Raw genomic sequence first — 14,940 nt, forward strand, 5'->3', positions numbered from 1 at the left:
GGTTAGAGCACTGGCCTTCCCACCAAAGGGGCTAGGGTCCCAGTTGGGTGCATGCAGGAGGCAACCAATCGACATGTCTCTCTCACATTGCTGTTTCTCTCTCTCATCCTCTCTCCCACTCCCTCCCACACTTCCATTCTAAGAATCAATGGAAAAAATAATAACCTTTGGTGAGGATTAACCCCCACCCAAAAAAAAAGAATAACTATGTCCAAAAATTAAATCAAAATTGTTTTCTTCTATAAAAAATAAAGCCATTCTCTGCTGATCCATTTCACCTAAAACAAATACATTTCATTCTTTAAATAATTTAACATGGTCATTCATAGTAATCCTTTTCATTTTAGAAATAAAAACTTGGAGAACAATTAAGTAGTCAAGTTGGCTAAGAACTTAGGATGACTAAATAACTGAACCAAGTAAACCATAATTTATTATTCTTCCATGGACCCTCTCAGTTAATCTAATTTTTAGAAAATATATATGTTGGGTATGTTTACTCTCTCCAGGAAAGTTACATATTTGTATTATGTATCTTTCATAGTTTTACTTTGTCAAAAGTAATTTCTCATTATTGGAGTCCATAAATGGATTAAGGCAACATGATCTTGGTAGAAATGGCTGATTAATGTGAACACATCAGTAGCCCCCTTAAACCATCCATCACCTTGCGCTTCTGTTGGGCATAGCTCGCGCTATATTGGCCAGCAGCTCTGCGTGCTTCCTCTTCATGTTCTTGAATTTGCTGTTGTAAGAGAATGAGCTCACCAAGCAGACCCTGCCATGAGTTTACAATGAGGAAAAGAGGAAAATTGGGGAGGAGAACAATGTTAAACCAAAGGGCACAAGAAAGGAACAAATGTAAGTTAGGGAGGAATGGAAAGCATGTAACAAAAAAAATGGAAACATTTATGTACCTTTAGAGCCACTATATAATTGGGCTCTGTACCACATTTCCATTTTTTTCCCCTCAGTAAAATTAGATGTCTCAGAAATATAAAACAGCATAGTTTAAAAAGTGAAAAGGAAAATGCAGTGACTGCTGAGTAAAATGAACCAGATATATAATATCAATCTACAGTAAAACCCAGATTAACCGGAATGCTCAAGGAAGGTGGTATTGTAATTAACTAAATTTCTTAGTAATAGAAAACTCAAGAAAACAAATACCTCAACCTTTATTTTTGAATTGCCAATATGAACTAGTGTATACTTTACATTTGATCCATATGAGAGGAAAAATGAAACAGTTCTTAAATAAGTGTTGACATTATAGGCCTAAATCTCTTAATTCTCAACCACAATTCTTATAGGACTGAACAGAGGATACATAATTGTTTCTTTACTTATTAAATTATTATTTAAGTAAATGTTTTTTCTTGCTACTGTATCTGATGTCTTCAATTAAACATGATAGCCCCTCAAAAATTTGAATTTGAATTTCTGAGCATCAAGTTAATCGAGATTTTACATTAATTCACATATTTTGCATGCCTACACACAAACTTACTTGACTAAAATTTAGCACTTTTTTCTTTTTGCAAATTAAAAAATAATGTTTTAACTTTACACATCATCAAATAAGTAATTTGACTAAATTTTCACTTTTTATGAGCTGTTTTGACATTAAATAAAAATAGCCTCTGAGAATATAGAGTACATATCAATTACTAAAGCAAAAGCACGATAAAAGAACACAACTGACATATGGAAATATAATAATTATAAAAATTTAAATAAAACAAATGCAGTTTGGCCCTATGTACAAAATAATCACCATTTCTATGTTTAAAATTCATTCCATTTAATAATCCTGAAATGTTAATCTGGTGCAGTTTTTCTACCACAATGTATTCATATGTGGCATGATACTAAAAATACATGTCATTTTCTGTACACCATTTTTAATTTCTGTCCTATTAGATAATTGATCTTGAGAAATGTGGGAGAAAAGACAAACTAAGAGTTGACAATGTCACAAGCCTAATATTTTCTCAATTATAAACCCTAAAGACTAAATTCCAATGAATGAGATCAGGAATTTGCATACCAATAGTGCTCTGGCTCGTTAAATAAAAGGAATTAGGGAAACTAATACTTGTTAAAATAATCTAAATTAGGAGTTTCATATAGCTTCAGAGCTTTTTAAAATAACTATCAAAATTATATGATTTTATCTAATGCAATTAGAAAGTCTCTTAAAATGAAATACATTCAAATTTTAATTAGCAGACTCATCCAGAGGCTTTATAATTCAGTTTACTCATATAATTCAAAGACTTCTAGAAATAAAAAAAGTTTTTCAGAGAAGAAATGGGTAGGGGATGGTTGCAGGCCAGAAGGGGTCAATGGGGAAAAAAAGAGGACAACTGTAGTACTTTCAACAATAGAGATAAATTTAAAAAAATAAAAAACAATCCAGCTAGTATAGCTCAGTTGTTGAGTGTTGACCTGTGAACCTGGAGGTCATGATTCAAATCCAGGTTGGGGGCACATGCTCTGGTTGCGGCCTCGATCCCCATTGGGGGCCGTGCAGGAGTCAGCAGATTACAGATTTTTTCTCATCACTGATGTTTCTATCACTCTCTCCCTCTCCCTTCTTCCCTGAAATCAATAAAAATATTAAAAAATAAAAAATAATAGTTATAGTAATAAAGCAATCACAAAAAATTAAGTTGCTAAGAGAGCTCTTAAAAGTTTCCATCATAAGAAAAAAAAATCTTTGTACCTATATATGATGATGGCTGCTAAAACTAGATTTATGGTGGTGGTCATTTTACAATATATTCTATTAATATAGAATCTTTGTGTTGTACACCTGAAACTAATATAATTTTATACGTTAATTATACCTCAATAAAAAGACAAAAATAAAGTTAGAAAAAAAAGAAGCAAATACAAACAAAAAAGACATATTAAATTAAGGGAAACTATTAGAATATAATTGGGGGATATTTATTTTGTTTGATTCTTAGTTTTAATACATAAAGCTATAATCATTGCGAATAATAATGGCACTAGCTGACTTATACTATAAATCAAAGGATGAAACTAGTTGCTATTTCTGTATGAGAAGAAAAAAAATAAAAGTGGTAACATAACTGAAATGTCAACATTTGTTTCCAAATTTAATATAAAATATATTTATAAAAACCTTATCTATAAAGATATATCTTTTAAATTAATTATTTTATGGTCATTGATAAGTCTGGCAAAGAAAGACAAAGCCAATTCACTACCCTCATCATTCCCATAATTTTTTTTAGGCATGTTTTCAATGTTTTGTGTCATTGTTTTTCATCAAGCAGAAAGATCCAACTTATTTCATTCCAAATCCAACTTACTTTTATTCATTTTGTCATTTATTATGTCATTTGTTACTTCTTCTAATCATCCAAGTCTTTAGATTTCTCAAAACAATTTCCTTTTAAAGAAGGGAATTCCCATGTTGGCTTATACAGTAGTATACCTGTGCTTTAACTAACATACCAATCAGTATTCTAATTCATACAATGCCAAAGCAGTGATAAAATATTCCACATTTCTTAAATGCTGGTCTATTAGGCACACAATTCTCTTTTATTTATAGCTTAAACACCCCTCCTTATTTTATTGCTTATATTTATATATAAATTGTATGGTAAATACTCTAATTTCTATTACATTACAAGGAAACACCCTCCTTCTAGTGACACTTCACTTTCCTTCCAAGTCTGTTACTGAAGGAAGCACTGTTATGTGAATATAGTTGAAATTAACTGTTACCTCCTGAAAAAAGTAGGAAAAAACAAGAATTAGACACAGAAAAAGCTATTTACACTATGCTAGAGAACTAAAGGGTGTTACCCTTGTCTAATTTTAGGCACTAAATCTCACCCTAAATACCAAGTGAGAGGGTATACAGCTTCTAAGTTAAGGCCATGTGGAATAGGAAGGGCAAGAAATGTGTGTATCTACTGTGCAAGACACACTCCTTCAATGGACAAAATACATTTTTTTCAATCAATATTTTCCCTAGCTCAGACATTTTTCTCTCAAGAAATAGCACATATTTTTAACTGGTACATATTACATATAAAATATATTGTTATACAAATTAATAAAATTAGTGTAAACTTCAGGTGATATACTCTCTAAACACCTAGCTATGTCAATTTGACACTATAGTTCTCACAGTCTCATTTCATGTACAGTGTTCTGTTTTTTAAAAAATTATGTCAGATCAAGAAAATCAGTGATAATTCCAGAAACCAAAATATCAACTGAAAATGCTGCAAAAACCTAAAAGTAGATGAGTTTGGTAGAAAGTTTTAAATAATCTTGAAATTATAAGTCATTCATAGGTGAGTACATTTAATACCATATTTTTATTTAAAAATGTATTGCCAAACAGGGCCCCTACCCTATTTGTTTTTATACACAGCATTCTAGAATAATGTCTGCCAGTTGCATGTGTTCAAGCTAGCACCTAAAGATGGACTTGACACATCTGTTGCTTAAATGAATCAAATTACAACCTACTTTTACCTAATACTGCACACAAAGTTTCCAGCATAAAATCCCAATTGGTTTACTAAAAAATGCCTAGTCGGTAAATAAACTACACATCAACCCTACAACCCATTTTCCCCAATCCTCAGAACAGACTCCACAGAGATTAAGGGGGGGGGGGGATTAATCAAATAATGTAAATATGCTATTTACTTATGTACTAAAAGATAAGAGAACAATGATTATAGTCATCATCATCATTACCATTTAACCAAACGTAAGTTGCAAGTTTCCTAACTTTGTAGTTAGTTGATGGTGCTGGTTGTGAGAATTTCATTTTATTAGCACATCTGTTACATAAGGAATCCCAGAAATGTAAGTAGTACTTAAGCAACACTGCTTTGTTACAATTCAATACTATATGTACTACCTAACATTCCTGTATTCCTCAATAGCTGCCACATATTGAAGGCCAAGAGAAATTCACAGGTAATCAGCAAAAAGACATATTACATAAAATCTTTAGTCCCATTCTTGTTGGCATCAAATTTATTACTTTAAATTAGCCTCTTTTCTACTGAGTTTAAATCAATCAACTGATTTTGCTAAGAGCTCAGCACTATCCTAGGTGAGATTCTGTGGTAGAAATATTCCATCAATAGTAAGAATGCAAACCAAAATAGATAGTGTTACATATGACAAGTGGTCTAAATGTTAAGAGTATAATTAATGGAACTAAAATGATTATAGAGGCCTTAATGAATGTAATAACTGAACTTGGCTTTAATGATGAGCAATTAGCCAAAGGAAAGGGAAGAGCTATTTCAGCTCGGAGGTACAACATAAGCCACATAAATAAGAAATAAAGTAACATATGGAAAGGAAAAGCAGTAATGTATTACTGTTTAATAATTATACTTAAAACACTAATACCACTTTTCATGATTTAGACTTTTAAAAGGTCCTCTAAATATTTTCTATAAATTATAATTGTGTTTATAATCTTCAGAATATAAATTAACTCACTCAAACAGGCTCACCACTCTAATTTCTATTTTGTTTTCAGGTAGTTCTAAAGGTCTCCAAGTCTCAAAAATATTATTCAGCTCAAACCGAGGGCTCTTTCTAATATTTTAAAGAGGACACAAGTTTTAAAATTTTTGATTAATAAAAAGTGTTTATTGAAAAGTGGTTTCAGTATTTTCCATTTTTTTTATTTATCAAAGATACATATCAGCACTTTTCATCAACATAACATAAATAACTACTGTCCACAAACTGAATGGAAATAAACCCAGGCAAAATCAAAGAAACCTGATGTCTAGTTAAGCCCATACATTGTTATGTGCAAAGATATGCTTTCTGTCGACTTTTTGAAGACCTCCATTACAACTTTCCAGAACACCTAAAGTCCAGTGACCCCAGACTGGGAACTACAGGTAATCACTACGTTGTTCATTCTGTCAGACTCAAGTCAAACAATCTGACATCTGTGTTCCCTCAACTCCCCGTCACTTTCTTGTCAGTTTACTTTGAAAGGTTCTAACAGTTCTACTTGCCAGCATTTCTCCAGATGTTTTTCCTATTAGAAACCACAAATCTTTTTTATAGTTTAAGCTATAGAAATGTTTTCAATTTATTACTACTATTTTAAAAAATCTGATGCACATTTTCTTCTACATTTCTAGTAGGAGTCTAGCCAGAAACTTAGGTATAAACAAGACAACCATTAAACTATGGCCAAACCCTGAATACCATTTTAAATCTGGAGCTCTCAGACACCAGACCAAACCAATTAAAACAGGTATCAGCTAAACTCTGTATGCTATCCTACCACCTTTTACATAAGGAATCATTGCCCAAATTTTCAAACTTGATGTTTTAGAGTAATTTCTAAAAAGGTCTAAGCTAAGGTCTCTCCTTCATTACCTTAAATCATCGATTTGTAGCCAGGTCTCTTAAAATCAGTTTTTCTACACCTTGTCTGAAAGTTGATTATTCTCAAGTATCACAGGTAACCGTCAAGCCTTAAAACCATAATGCTGCAGATTAATAGAATTAAAACCACTATATTAGAGGCTAAAACTGCATTTTCTGTAATTTTTATAATAGCATTTGCTATCATTTTATTTAGCAAAGCAGTTTAATTCCAACTCCAGATTTAGTATTTACAACAGCTGAAAATAACTGGTGAGTTTTTGAGTGGGCAAGATAATCACCATAAATTAAGAGATCCATATTCTTGCTTCTTCTATGTTGTAGAGCTCCTGATCTTTTATTGATTATTCATTTATCACTGTAGTAGGATTTTAAGGGAATTATCTGAGTTAGGTCCTAAAGCAGGTTTCTCATTCACCAAAGCAATCCTAGGCTATATCAGAGAAAAGCAGAGATACAGATATCCACTAACTAACCGAGGCCCGTGGTCGGCAAACTGCGGCTCGCGAGCCACATGCAGCTCTTTGACCCCTTGAGTGTGGCTCTTCCTAAGCCTTAGGAGTACCCTAATTAAGTTAATAACAATGTACCTACCTATATAGTTTAAGTTTAAAAAATTTGGCTCTCAAAAGAAATTTCAATCATTGTACTGTTGATATTGGCTCTGTTGACTAATGAGTTTGCCGACCACTGAGTCCTAGGCAACAAGAAATCTTGTCACTCAAAAACACACTATCATATCAGAGGTTCCTTCTCCCCAATTAAATTAGCTCCTCTCTAGTAGGTCTACCTGTATTAAGGGTCAAGGCCTTGGCTCAAAATAAGCTGCGCATAATTGGCTAATTTCAATTCAATTTTTTTCTCCCCAGTAGCATGAATAGTTAAGAGTATCCCTTAATTATAATAAAGCCAATGAAAAAGGTATCAAAAACACCAATTTAAAAGGCAAATACGCACGCATGGGTGCACACACACACTCAGGTATTTCAAATATTTTCTCCAAAAGTTCAAGTTTTAAGGCAAAAAAAACCCTTTGAAATATAATTAAAACTTGGAATAGTATGTAAAAAGTTCAATGTTAAAGGAAAGGGAGAGTGATAGAAACGTAGAAATTTTCTTCCTGCTTCTCAAATAAACATAAAATAATTTATTTTTCAATGTATTAAAACCATAACCTTCAGTATAAAAGCTACATAGTCCATATTTAATTTTAAAATGTTCACAGAGTATTTTTTCCAGATATGTATCTGCCTAAACACACATTTTTTTAATAGTCAAGGAATCAGTTTTCTTATCAATTCCAAAATATAAAAAAAGACTAAGAAAATGTAAGGTTAACATATGCATATAAATACAAAGAAACGTTATTCTACATAAGCAATTTTCTAAAACTTTCATATGGGTTTTGTTAGTATGTTTTGAAATCGACAAACCCTAAATAACCCCATACATACATAATTTTGTTGACTATCAATATAACAGAATTTATTCCCTACTAAAACATGCTTCCTACTACCTTATTATTTCCCCTAAGTATATGACATAAAACACTGGTCCCTAGCCCTAGCTGGTTTGGCTCAGTGAATAGAGCGTCAGCCTGCGTACTGAAGGGTCACAGGTTCGTTTCTGGTCAAGGGTACGTACCTGCGTTGCAGAATCGAACCCTAGCCCAGGTTGTGAGAGAGGCAACCAATCGATGTGTCTCTCTCACATCAATGTTTCTCTTTCTGTTTATCCCCCTCCTTTTCACTCTCTCTAAAAATCAATGGAAAAATATCCTCAGGTGAGGATTAACAAAAAAAAAGCAGCACACATTGTTTCCTAGAAGATATTTTGTGGAAAAGGTTCTGCTGCTAAATAAATCTGGAAAACCCTGCACACTCAGACATCTGGAGCTGCACAAAGGACAGGAGTCCATTAAGATCGAAGAAATCAAGGAAAAAGAAAAAAACCTGCTTGTTTCTTTTTTATTTATATCAGCTTCTCCCACTCATGTATAACAACAAAACCTTTTGTTAGGTTGAAACTAATATTTCACAGAACGTATTTGAAAGAAATAGGCTTCTCCGATTACTTTTCTAAAACTGCTGTATGTACCTTGCACTTTGTACCAAGGCCAGTAATAATACTCTAGTATGGTGTTTTATATTTGCTCCTCAAATGTTACCATTTTTCAAGTCTTGCAGGTAAGTTAAAACCTTTTTAAAAATCTTACAAGACTACCTACATGAAGAATTCTCTCTTATACTTACCTTTCTATAATGCTTGTCACTTTCAGGTCCATGATCTGTTGCTCTAAATGTGGTTTCTCCAGAAGAACCTTCAAGATAAATACACAGTCCTTTAAATTCTCCAATGATGTCAATAATCTAAATTCCAAATTATGTTTAATTAAGACGTCCCCATCTTCCTCTCCTTTGCCCCCCTCCATGCAGCCCCTGCCCCACTTCAGGCCTTCCCCACACTATTGTGTGCCCAGGGGCTTTGCCTATATGAATATATGTTCTTTGGTTAATCTCTTCCCATCCCCTCTGCACCAGTCCCCTCTGAGATCTGTCATTCTGTTCTATGCATCCATGTTTCTGGACCCATTTTGTTTCTCAATTTATTTTGTTCATTAGATTCCACATATAAGTGAGATCATGTGATTTATCTTTCTCTAACTGGTTTATTTTGCTTAGCATAATATTCTCTAGGTCCATCCATGCTGTCACAATCAATAACAAAAAAATATATTTTTTAAATGGTAAATGGATTTTAGAGTATCCCTTTTTTGGAAAGTTGTTTTTATTTTAAGGAAAATACTAGTAATCCATTCAAGAAAAAAAAACTTTTTTAATTGTAGCATGTGTTTAACCTATTTTTAAAAATATCACTGAAAATTACAATAAAAAATAAAACAGTATTTGATAAGAAGTACTGTACATGAGTGTACTTACAGTTCAGCCATATACCAATGCCATTATGTAAAGATTACATACAATACAAAAATAAATTTAAAATGTCACCTATGACAGGACAGATGAGACAAACTAAAATTACTTTTCATTTTAAATATCAAAAACAATCAGATCAATTTCAAGAAAATACTCTGGTACGGCAAACTCTCTTCCTAATAGCTTTTATCTTAAAATACAGATATATATTTAGGAATTTTAGTTTTACTACAAAATAATTATTTTATTATTTTGACCTGAAAGAGAATGAATTTGCCTAATACAGTTCTGGGGTTTTGAAATTCAGCATAAGCAGCATTATAAATTTGGTCTGAAATTTTATTTGCAAGTAGTTTATTAGAAGCATTTAGAAGGCATGTTAAGATCAGCAAAAATGTCTGTTTACACACCTAACAAGAGAAGTAGGTCAGAAGCTCCTATGATTTCACTAACCAATTTGTGACCTGTGAAAAATCAGCAGAAAGGGAAATAGAAATGTAAAACTTTAACAGGAATAAGCAAAGATGTCTGAGATCTCAGGTGTAGATCAAGATAGGGTAGTAATTGAGCAAATACACCAGGATTAACCTTAGTAAATTCTACTCATTATGGTTCATCATAATAAAATTTGTTTTAAAGTCACCAAATTGACTCTAACCCATTATGAAAAGCAAGCACATAGGAAGTCTCATCTACTTGTCAAGAACAAGTGATATTTTTTCCCTCACTGCCTAAGGCCTAGCTTGTTTAAGTTGTTGCAAACTTTCATTCTGCTGGGCTAAACAAAAATTAAAATCACTGCACAACAAAACTTTGTGTTTTCAAAAAACTGTTTCATTTGTACTAAATGTTTTCATTTAAAAGATAGAAATAAACAAGTGAATACACCTTTCCTCTGTGGTTCCTAAAATTTTAAATGAGATCGAACATAGGTCTTTCCTTACCTGTGGTGAAAAAGTCCTTCAATAGGCTGAGGCTTTCAACAATCTTGTCAAAGTCAGGAGCCAACTTTGCAAGGTCCTCTGAATTAGGAAGGGATTTTATAATTTTCTCTGGAGGAGACACACACACACACACAAATAACTTCATTCATAGTCTCAAAGTAATAATTTAACTATTAAAACATTAATAAAATTTAAATATCATCACATATAAATTTAAACTCCCATTTTCTCCCTATTACACCTATGGCTGCGACATATATCTGAAACAATGCATTATTCTAGTGATATTCCACAAGCCATAAAATTTAAAGTAAAAGACTCACCAAACAAATGGCTTAGACGGAGACCTTCAATTTACAAGTTAAATGCCTTGAGACAGAAGCACTATATAAACAATGTTAACAATAGATTGCAATCAGAAGTACTTTTTGGGAGGAAGTCTAAGCAAAGAGGCAAAGAATCAAAGAAAAAAGAGAAAGACATCTCTGACAGTACCTGGCCTAACTAAAAACCATGATCACATTCCAGCTCAAGCTCAAGAACAGAACTTCCATTGCTTCTCTCCCTCTTTTCATAGTCCCTATTACCAACTAGAAATAATTAAGAGCCTAAGGGAAGCTTTTATTTTCTTTGAGTTGGCTTTATTTATGAAATGGTCAAAGCATTTATTTTTGTTTAAAAACATTCAACAATTTTGTCCAAACCTGGTACAACTTTACAGAGACTTTTGAATTAGGAAGGGCTTTTCTCATTTTCTCTGGAGAAGACCAAAACACATAAATATTCTTAAAATAAGAATACATGCCAGCTAGTATTCTAAGTACTGTAAAAGCATTAACTTGCTTACTCTTCAGAGCAACTTCACAAAATAGCTAGCAGCAACCCCATTTTACATATGAGGAACTGGGGTACAACGGTTATGTAACTACTAGACCCACGCATACAGCAAAGAAGTGAGAGAGGCAGGGTTTAAGTCTAGGAGTTTAGGTTCAGAATCCAGGCTCTCAGACACTACACCGTGGTACTGGCAAATGTATCGAGTTAAAAACCAATCCTCATGAATATTAGAAAAATAACTTGAAAGAGCACTTTTTTGCAAATACCTTTGTCAACACAGCACAATTTTATCTTTGAGGAAGTGGTGTGAATAAGTATAGTTAGACATTAATTCCACTCCCATGTACACCTAATCTAAGAAATTAAACAGTTTCACAAAAGAGACTGAGGAAAATAACTTAATCCAAAAAATTTTTTTAAAGATCACCATGACTTACTGACAATCACAACTATCAAATATACTTTTGTTCACCTACCTATTGTTAGAAGGGGGACAGTGGCTGACAATAGGGAGAAATTACTCTGGACACTGGCAGACTTTCAAAGAACCTCATTACCAAAAATAAAGGTAACCAAGGTATCCAATCAAAAAGAGCTAGTTAAGCAGGTTATGGTGCATCAGTTCTGGGTAACATACAAATTAAAAATGATGTTTGAGAAGGCTGATTGGCAGTATGGAAAATGCTAACAAAATGTGTTAGGTAGCAAAAGATGAGATAGCAAAATGCATGTTCACTATGATTATAATTTTTAAAAAGGAAGCGAAAATATTAACCATATTCACAGAACTGGTACAATTAAAGGGGAATGCTCCATAAAGACAATGACAGCTTGGTTAAAGTGATGAACTAGACGCAGTGTTTCTCAACCTTCCTAATGCCGCGACCCTTTAATACAGTTCCTCATGTTGTGGTGACTCCCAACCATAAAATTATTTTTGTTGCAACTTCATAACTGTAATTTTGCTACTGTTATGAATCGTCATGTAAATATCTGATATGCAGGATGTATTTTCATTGTTCGAGACCCACAGGTTGAGAACCGCTGATAGAGGATCCTTTTCTTTTCCTCATAAATTTTTCATTATTCTATTATTTTTATGATTAAAATAAAATTACTACACATTCAACTCAAGAATTAGGAAACTATCTCAACACTAGTAGTTCTTTGTCCTATAAATATGACAGAAAAAATTTGACAATACAAACCTATATCGATATAATCATCAATTTCCCAAACAATGTCAGGCACAATCCATTTATAGTCACTAAGGTCTGGTATCATATCTTTCCACTGATCAAAAGTCTAAAAGATAAGAAAGAATGCCAATCAAATGCTCTGCATGTTGTATAAAAATGTAAGAAAAACTATTTTAATGAAAACATGCTAATCTATTAAGAGTGATACATTATGTTCAAAAGTTCTAGGAACGAAGTGGCCTCAACTCTTCTAAAAAACAAATTAGTAGGCAAGCATATAACAATGTAAATGTTCCTTTTCTTTCTGCACTAAAGAAAAATGTAAAAATCCAAAATATATTCTCATTCAAACAGGTTTTATGATGTGGCTTTAAACAACACTGTGGAATAGAAGGAAGACAGACCAGGGGTCAGGACATGTTGTCTCTGGTACCAGCCAAGAAGTGGCTTCATGAATACACCACTACGTTTCCTATCTGTGCCACTAAATGGCAAAGCTGAAAATCAAACCAAAGTGTTCTCAATCCCAGCACATAGTTTCTTCTACTAAGCTTTTTTTTTTTTTTTTAAATCCTTACCCAAGGATATGTGGTTTTTTAAAAATTGATTTGAGAGAGAGAGAGAAACATTGATATAAGAGAGAAACATCCATCGTCTGCTTCCCATACACACCCTGACCTGTGATCCAACCAGCAACCTAGGTATGTGCCCTGACTGACAATTGAACCCGTAACGCTTCCTTCGGTGCACTATGTTCCAACCAACTGAGCCACACCAGCCAGAGCTCCACTGGGCCATTTTTACCTCCAATACTTGTAACTAAAATTTGGGAGGCATTTTCCTATTGCTACACACTGGGTGGCAATAGGAAAATGCCTATTGAAATAATCCGGCATAATCCTGGTGGTGTGACGGTTGGAGCATCCTCCTGTGCACTGGAAGGCCATGGGATTGATTCCGAGTCAGGCACATACCTGGGTTGCAGTTTGATCCTGGTCAGGGCTTGCGCAGGAGGCAGTCAATAGCCAACCGTTGTATCTTTCTCACATTGATGTCTCTCTCTCTTTCTCTCTTCCTCCATCTCTAAGATTAATCAAGCAATAAAAATCTGGCATATAGTAGAGACACAATAAATATTTAAACATCCAATTATATTTTCTTGGTCTAAAGAAAAATTACTTTTGCTATAAAACCTTACAATAATCATGCTGAGTAACTGGAAAAGCACTAGGAAAGTTAAACTCACCTTTTTGGCTGTATAACCACCCCCAACAGCAGATCCCAGTACGAGATATCGAAGTTTTAAGAGTCTTGCAGCTAATCTTGCTGGCCAAAAATTCCTGCGGGGCTGGTAGCCATATTTAATCGGAGAAAGTTTCAATTTACGTAAAGGATGGTTAGATAGAGAGGAAAACTGATGAAATGATGTCCTCAATTGGGTTCTTTGAAGCTTTGAAGTAGGATGATGTGAATGGTAAATACTTCGTGAAATCAGATGCACTTTTTGTAGTGGCAGACTTCCTTTTATTCCAGAGCTATGTCTCACTAAGGATTGGCAGACTTCACTGAAAGGAAAATGGGTATGGGAGAAAGATCAGACAGGATAACAATGCAAAGGGAATGAGATAAAAAGAACAATATACAAAAGGGAAAACACACATGCGTACGCAAGCACATATGGCCAAACACCATGTGAGGAAACTATGAGACGATGGCTGTCTATAAACCAGGAAGCAGGCCCCCACCAGATACCAGATTTGCTGCAGCATGATCTTCTCAGCTTCCAGAACTATGAGAAATAAATATCTGGGCTTAAGCCACCCAGTGTATGGCAATTTCTTATAGCAGCCCGAAATCACGAAGATACAAGATCAGAAGATAGGTAAGTAAATGTTAGATCAGAAGTGGAGAGAAAGGATGATCATATTTTAGTTGCCCAGATATAAGAAAGAAGAAACTAAAGTGAGGTAGCAGCAGTGAGAACGGAAAGGGAAAGGTAGATACCAGAATGATAGACTAGATATAAGAGAAGAGGAAAGAAGAGTAATAACCATGAGGTTTTACCTGAGCAACAGACATAAAAAAACTCAAGAGATGAATCAACTGTGGGAATAGTTCATGGTTCCATAATATTTAGCTCAAATTTCTTTCAACTCTACTCCTACATTCACTTTTCTTTTGACCTGCATAAAACTTTGGTTCCAATCAGAGCTTCATTGCTTACTAGCTGGACAATCAAAGGCAAATTATGAATTTACCCAAGCCTGTTTTTCAATCCATTTAAATGAAGTAATAGCTACATCAGAGAGCTGCAGTCAGTAATCACTAATTCAAGTATCTTATTCTCAGACCACAATTCCCTTTCACTACAACCAGCTTTGACCTTATGGAACAACCAAATCATTGATACTTCTATCAGTTCTTACCTACTAGTTTCCATCTTATCTATTTACCGACTTACCCATCTTAAATCCCCTAATTCATAGTTTCAATACATCTTGTGCAAATACTTCAGACTCCCTTGCCAACTGACTTTTTGTTTTACTTAACTGGCAAAATATAAACCCTGAATGATCCTTGTTATAGCTTTTCTCA

The 14,940-nt window shown here is 33.7% G+C and overlaps 1 protein-coding gene across 7 annotated transcripts in view; it reads right to left on the reverse strand.

Annotated features, from left to right (window-relative positions):
- The window catches only part of OPA1 (optic atrophy 1 (autosomal dominant)), a 94,539-nt gene that overhangs the window by 72,799 nt on the left and 6,800 nt on the right, over window positions 1-14,940 (reverse strand). For 2 of the 7 annotated variants that reach the window (XM_006761997.2, XM_015562811.1), the window contains exons 2-7: window positions 13,592-13,910; window positions 12,355-12,451; window positions 10,310-10,417; window positions 9,776-9,829; window positions 8,682-8,749; window positions 668-778 (exon numbers count right to left, since the gene is read on the reverse strand). In XM_006761997.2, coding sequence (XP_006762060.1) covers window positions 668-778; window positions 8,682-8,749; window positions 9,776-9,829; window positions 10,310-10,417; window positions 12,355-12,451; window positions 13,592-13,910 — 757 coding nt within the window. Of the gene's footprint in view, window positions 1-667; window positions 779-8,681; window positions 8,750-9,775; window positions 9,830-10,309; window positions 10,418-12,354; window positions 12,452-13,591; window positions 13,911-14,940 lie in introns of those variants that run through there. The other 5 variants (XM_006761999.2, XM_006761998.2, XM_006762000.2 and 2 more) reach the window with 5 other exon arrangements.

Source organism: Myotis davidii, unplaced genomic scaffold (assembly GCF_000327345.1).
Source record: "Myotis davidii unplaced genomic scaffold, ASM32734v1 scaffold557, whole genome shotgun sequence".
NCBI classification, from domain to species: Eukaryota; Metazoa; Chordata; class Mammalia; order Chiroptera; family Vespertilionidae; genus Myotis; species Myotis davidii.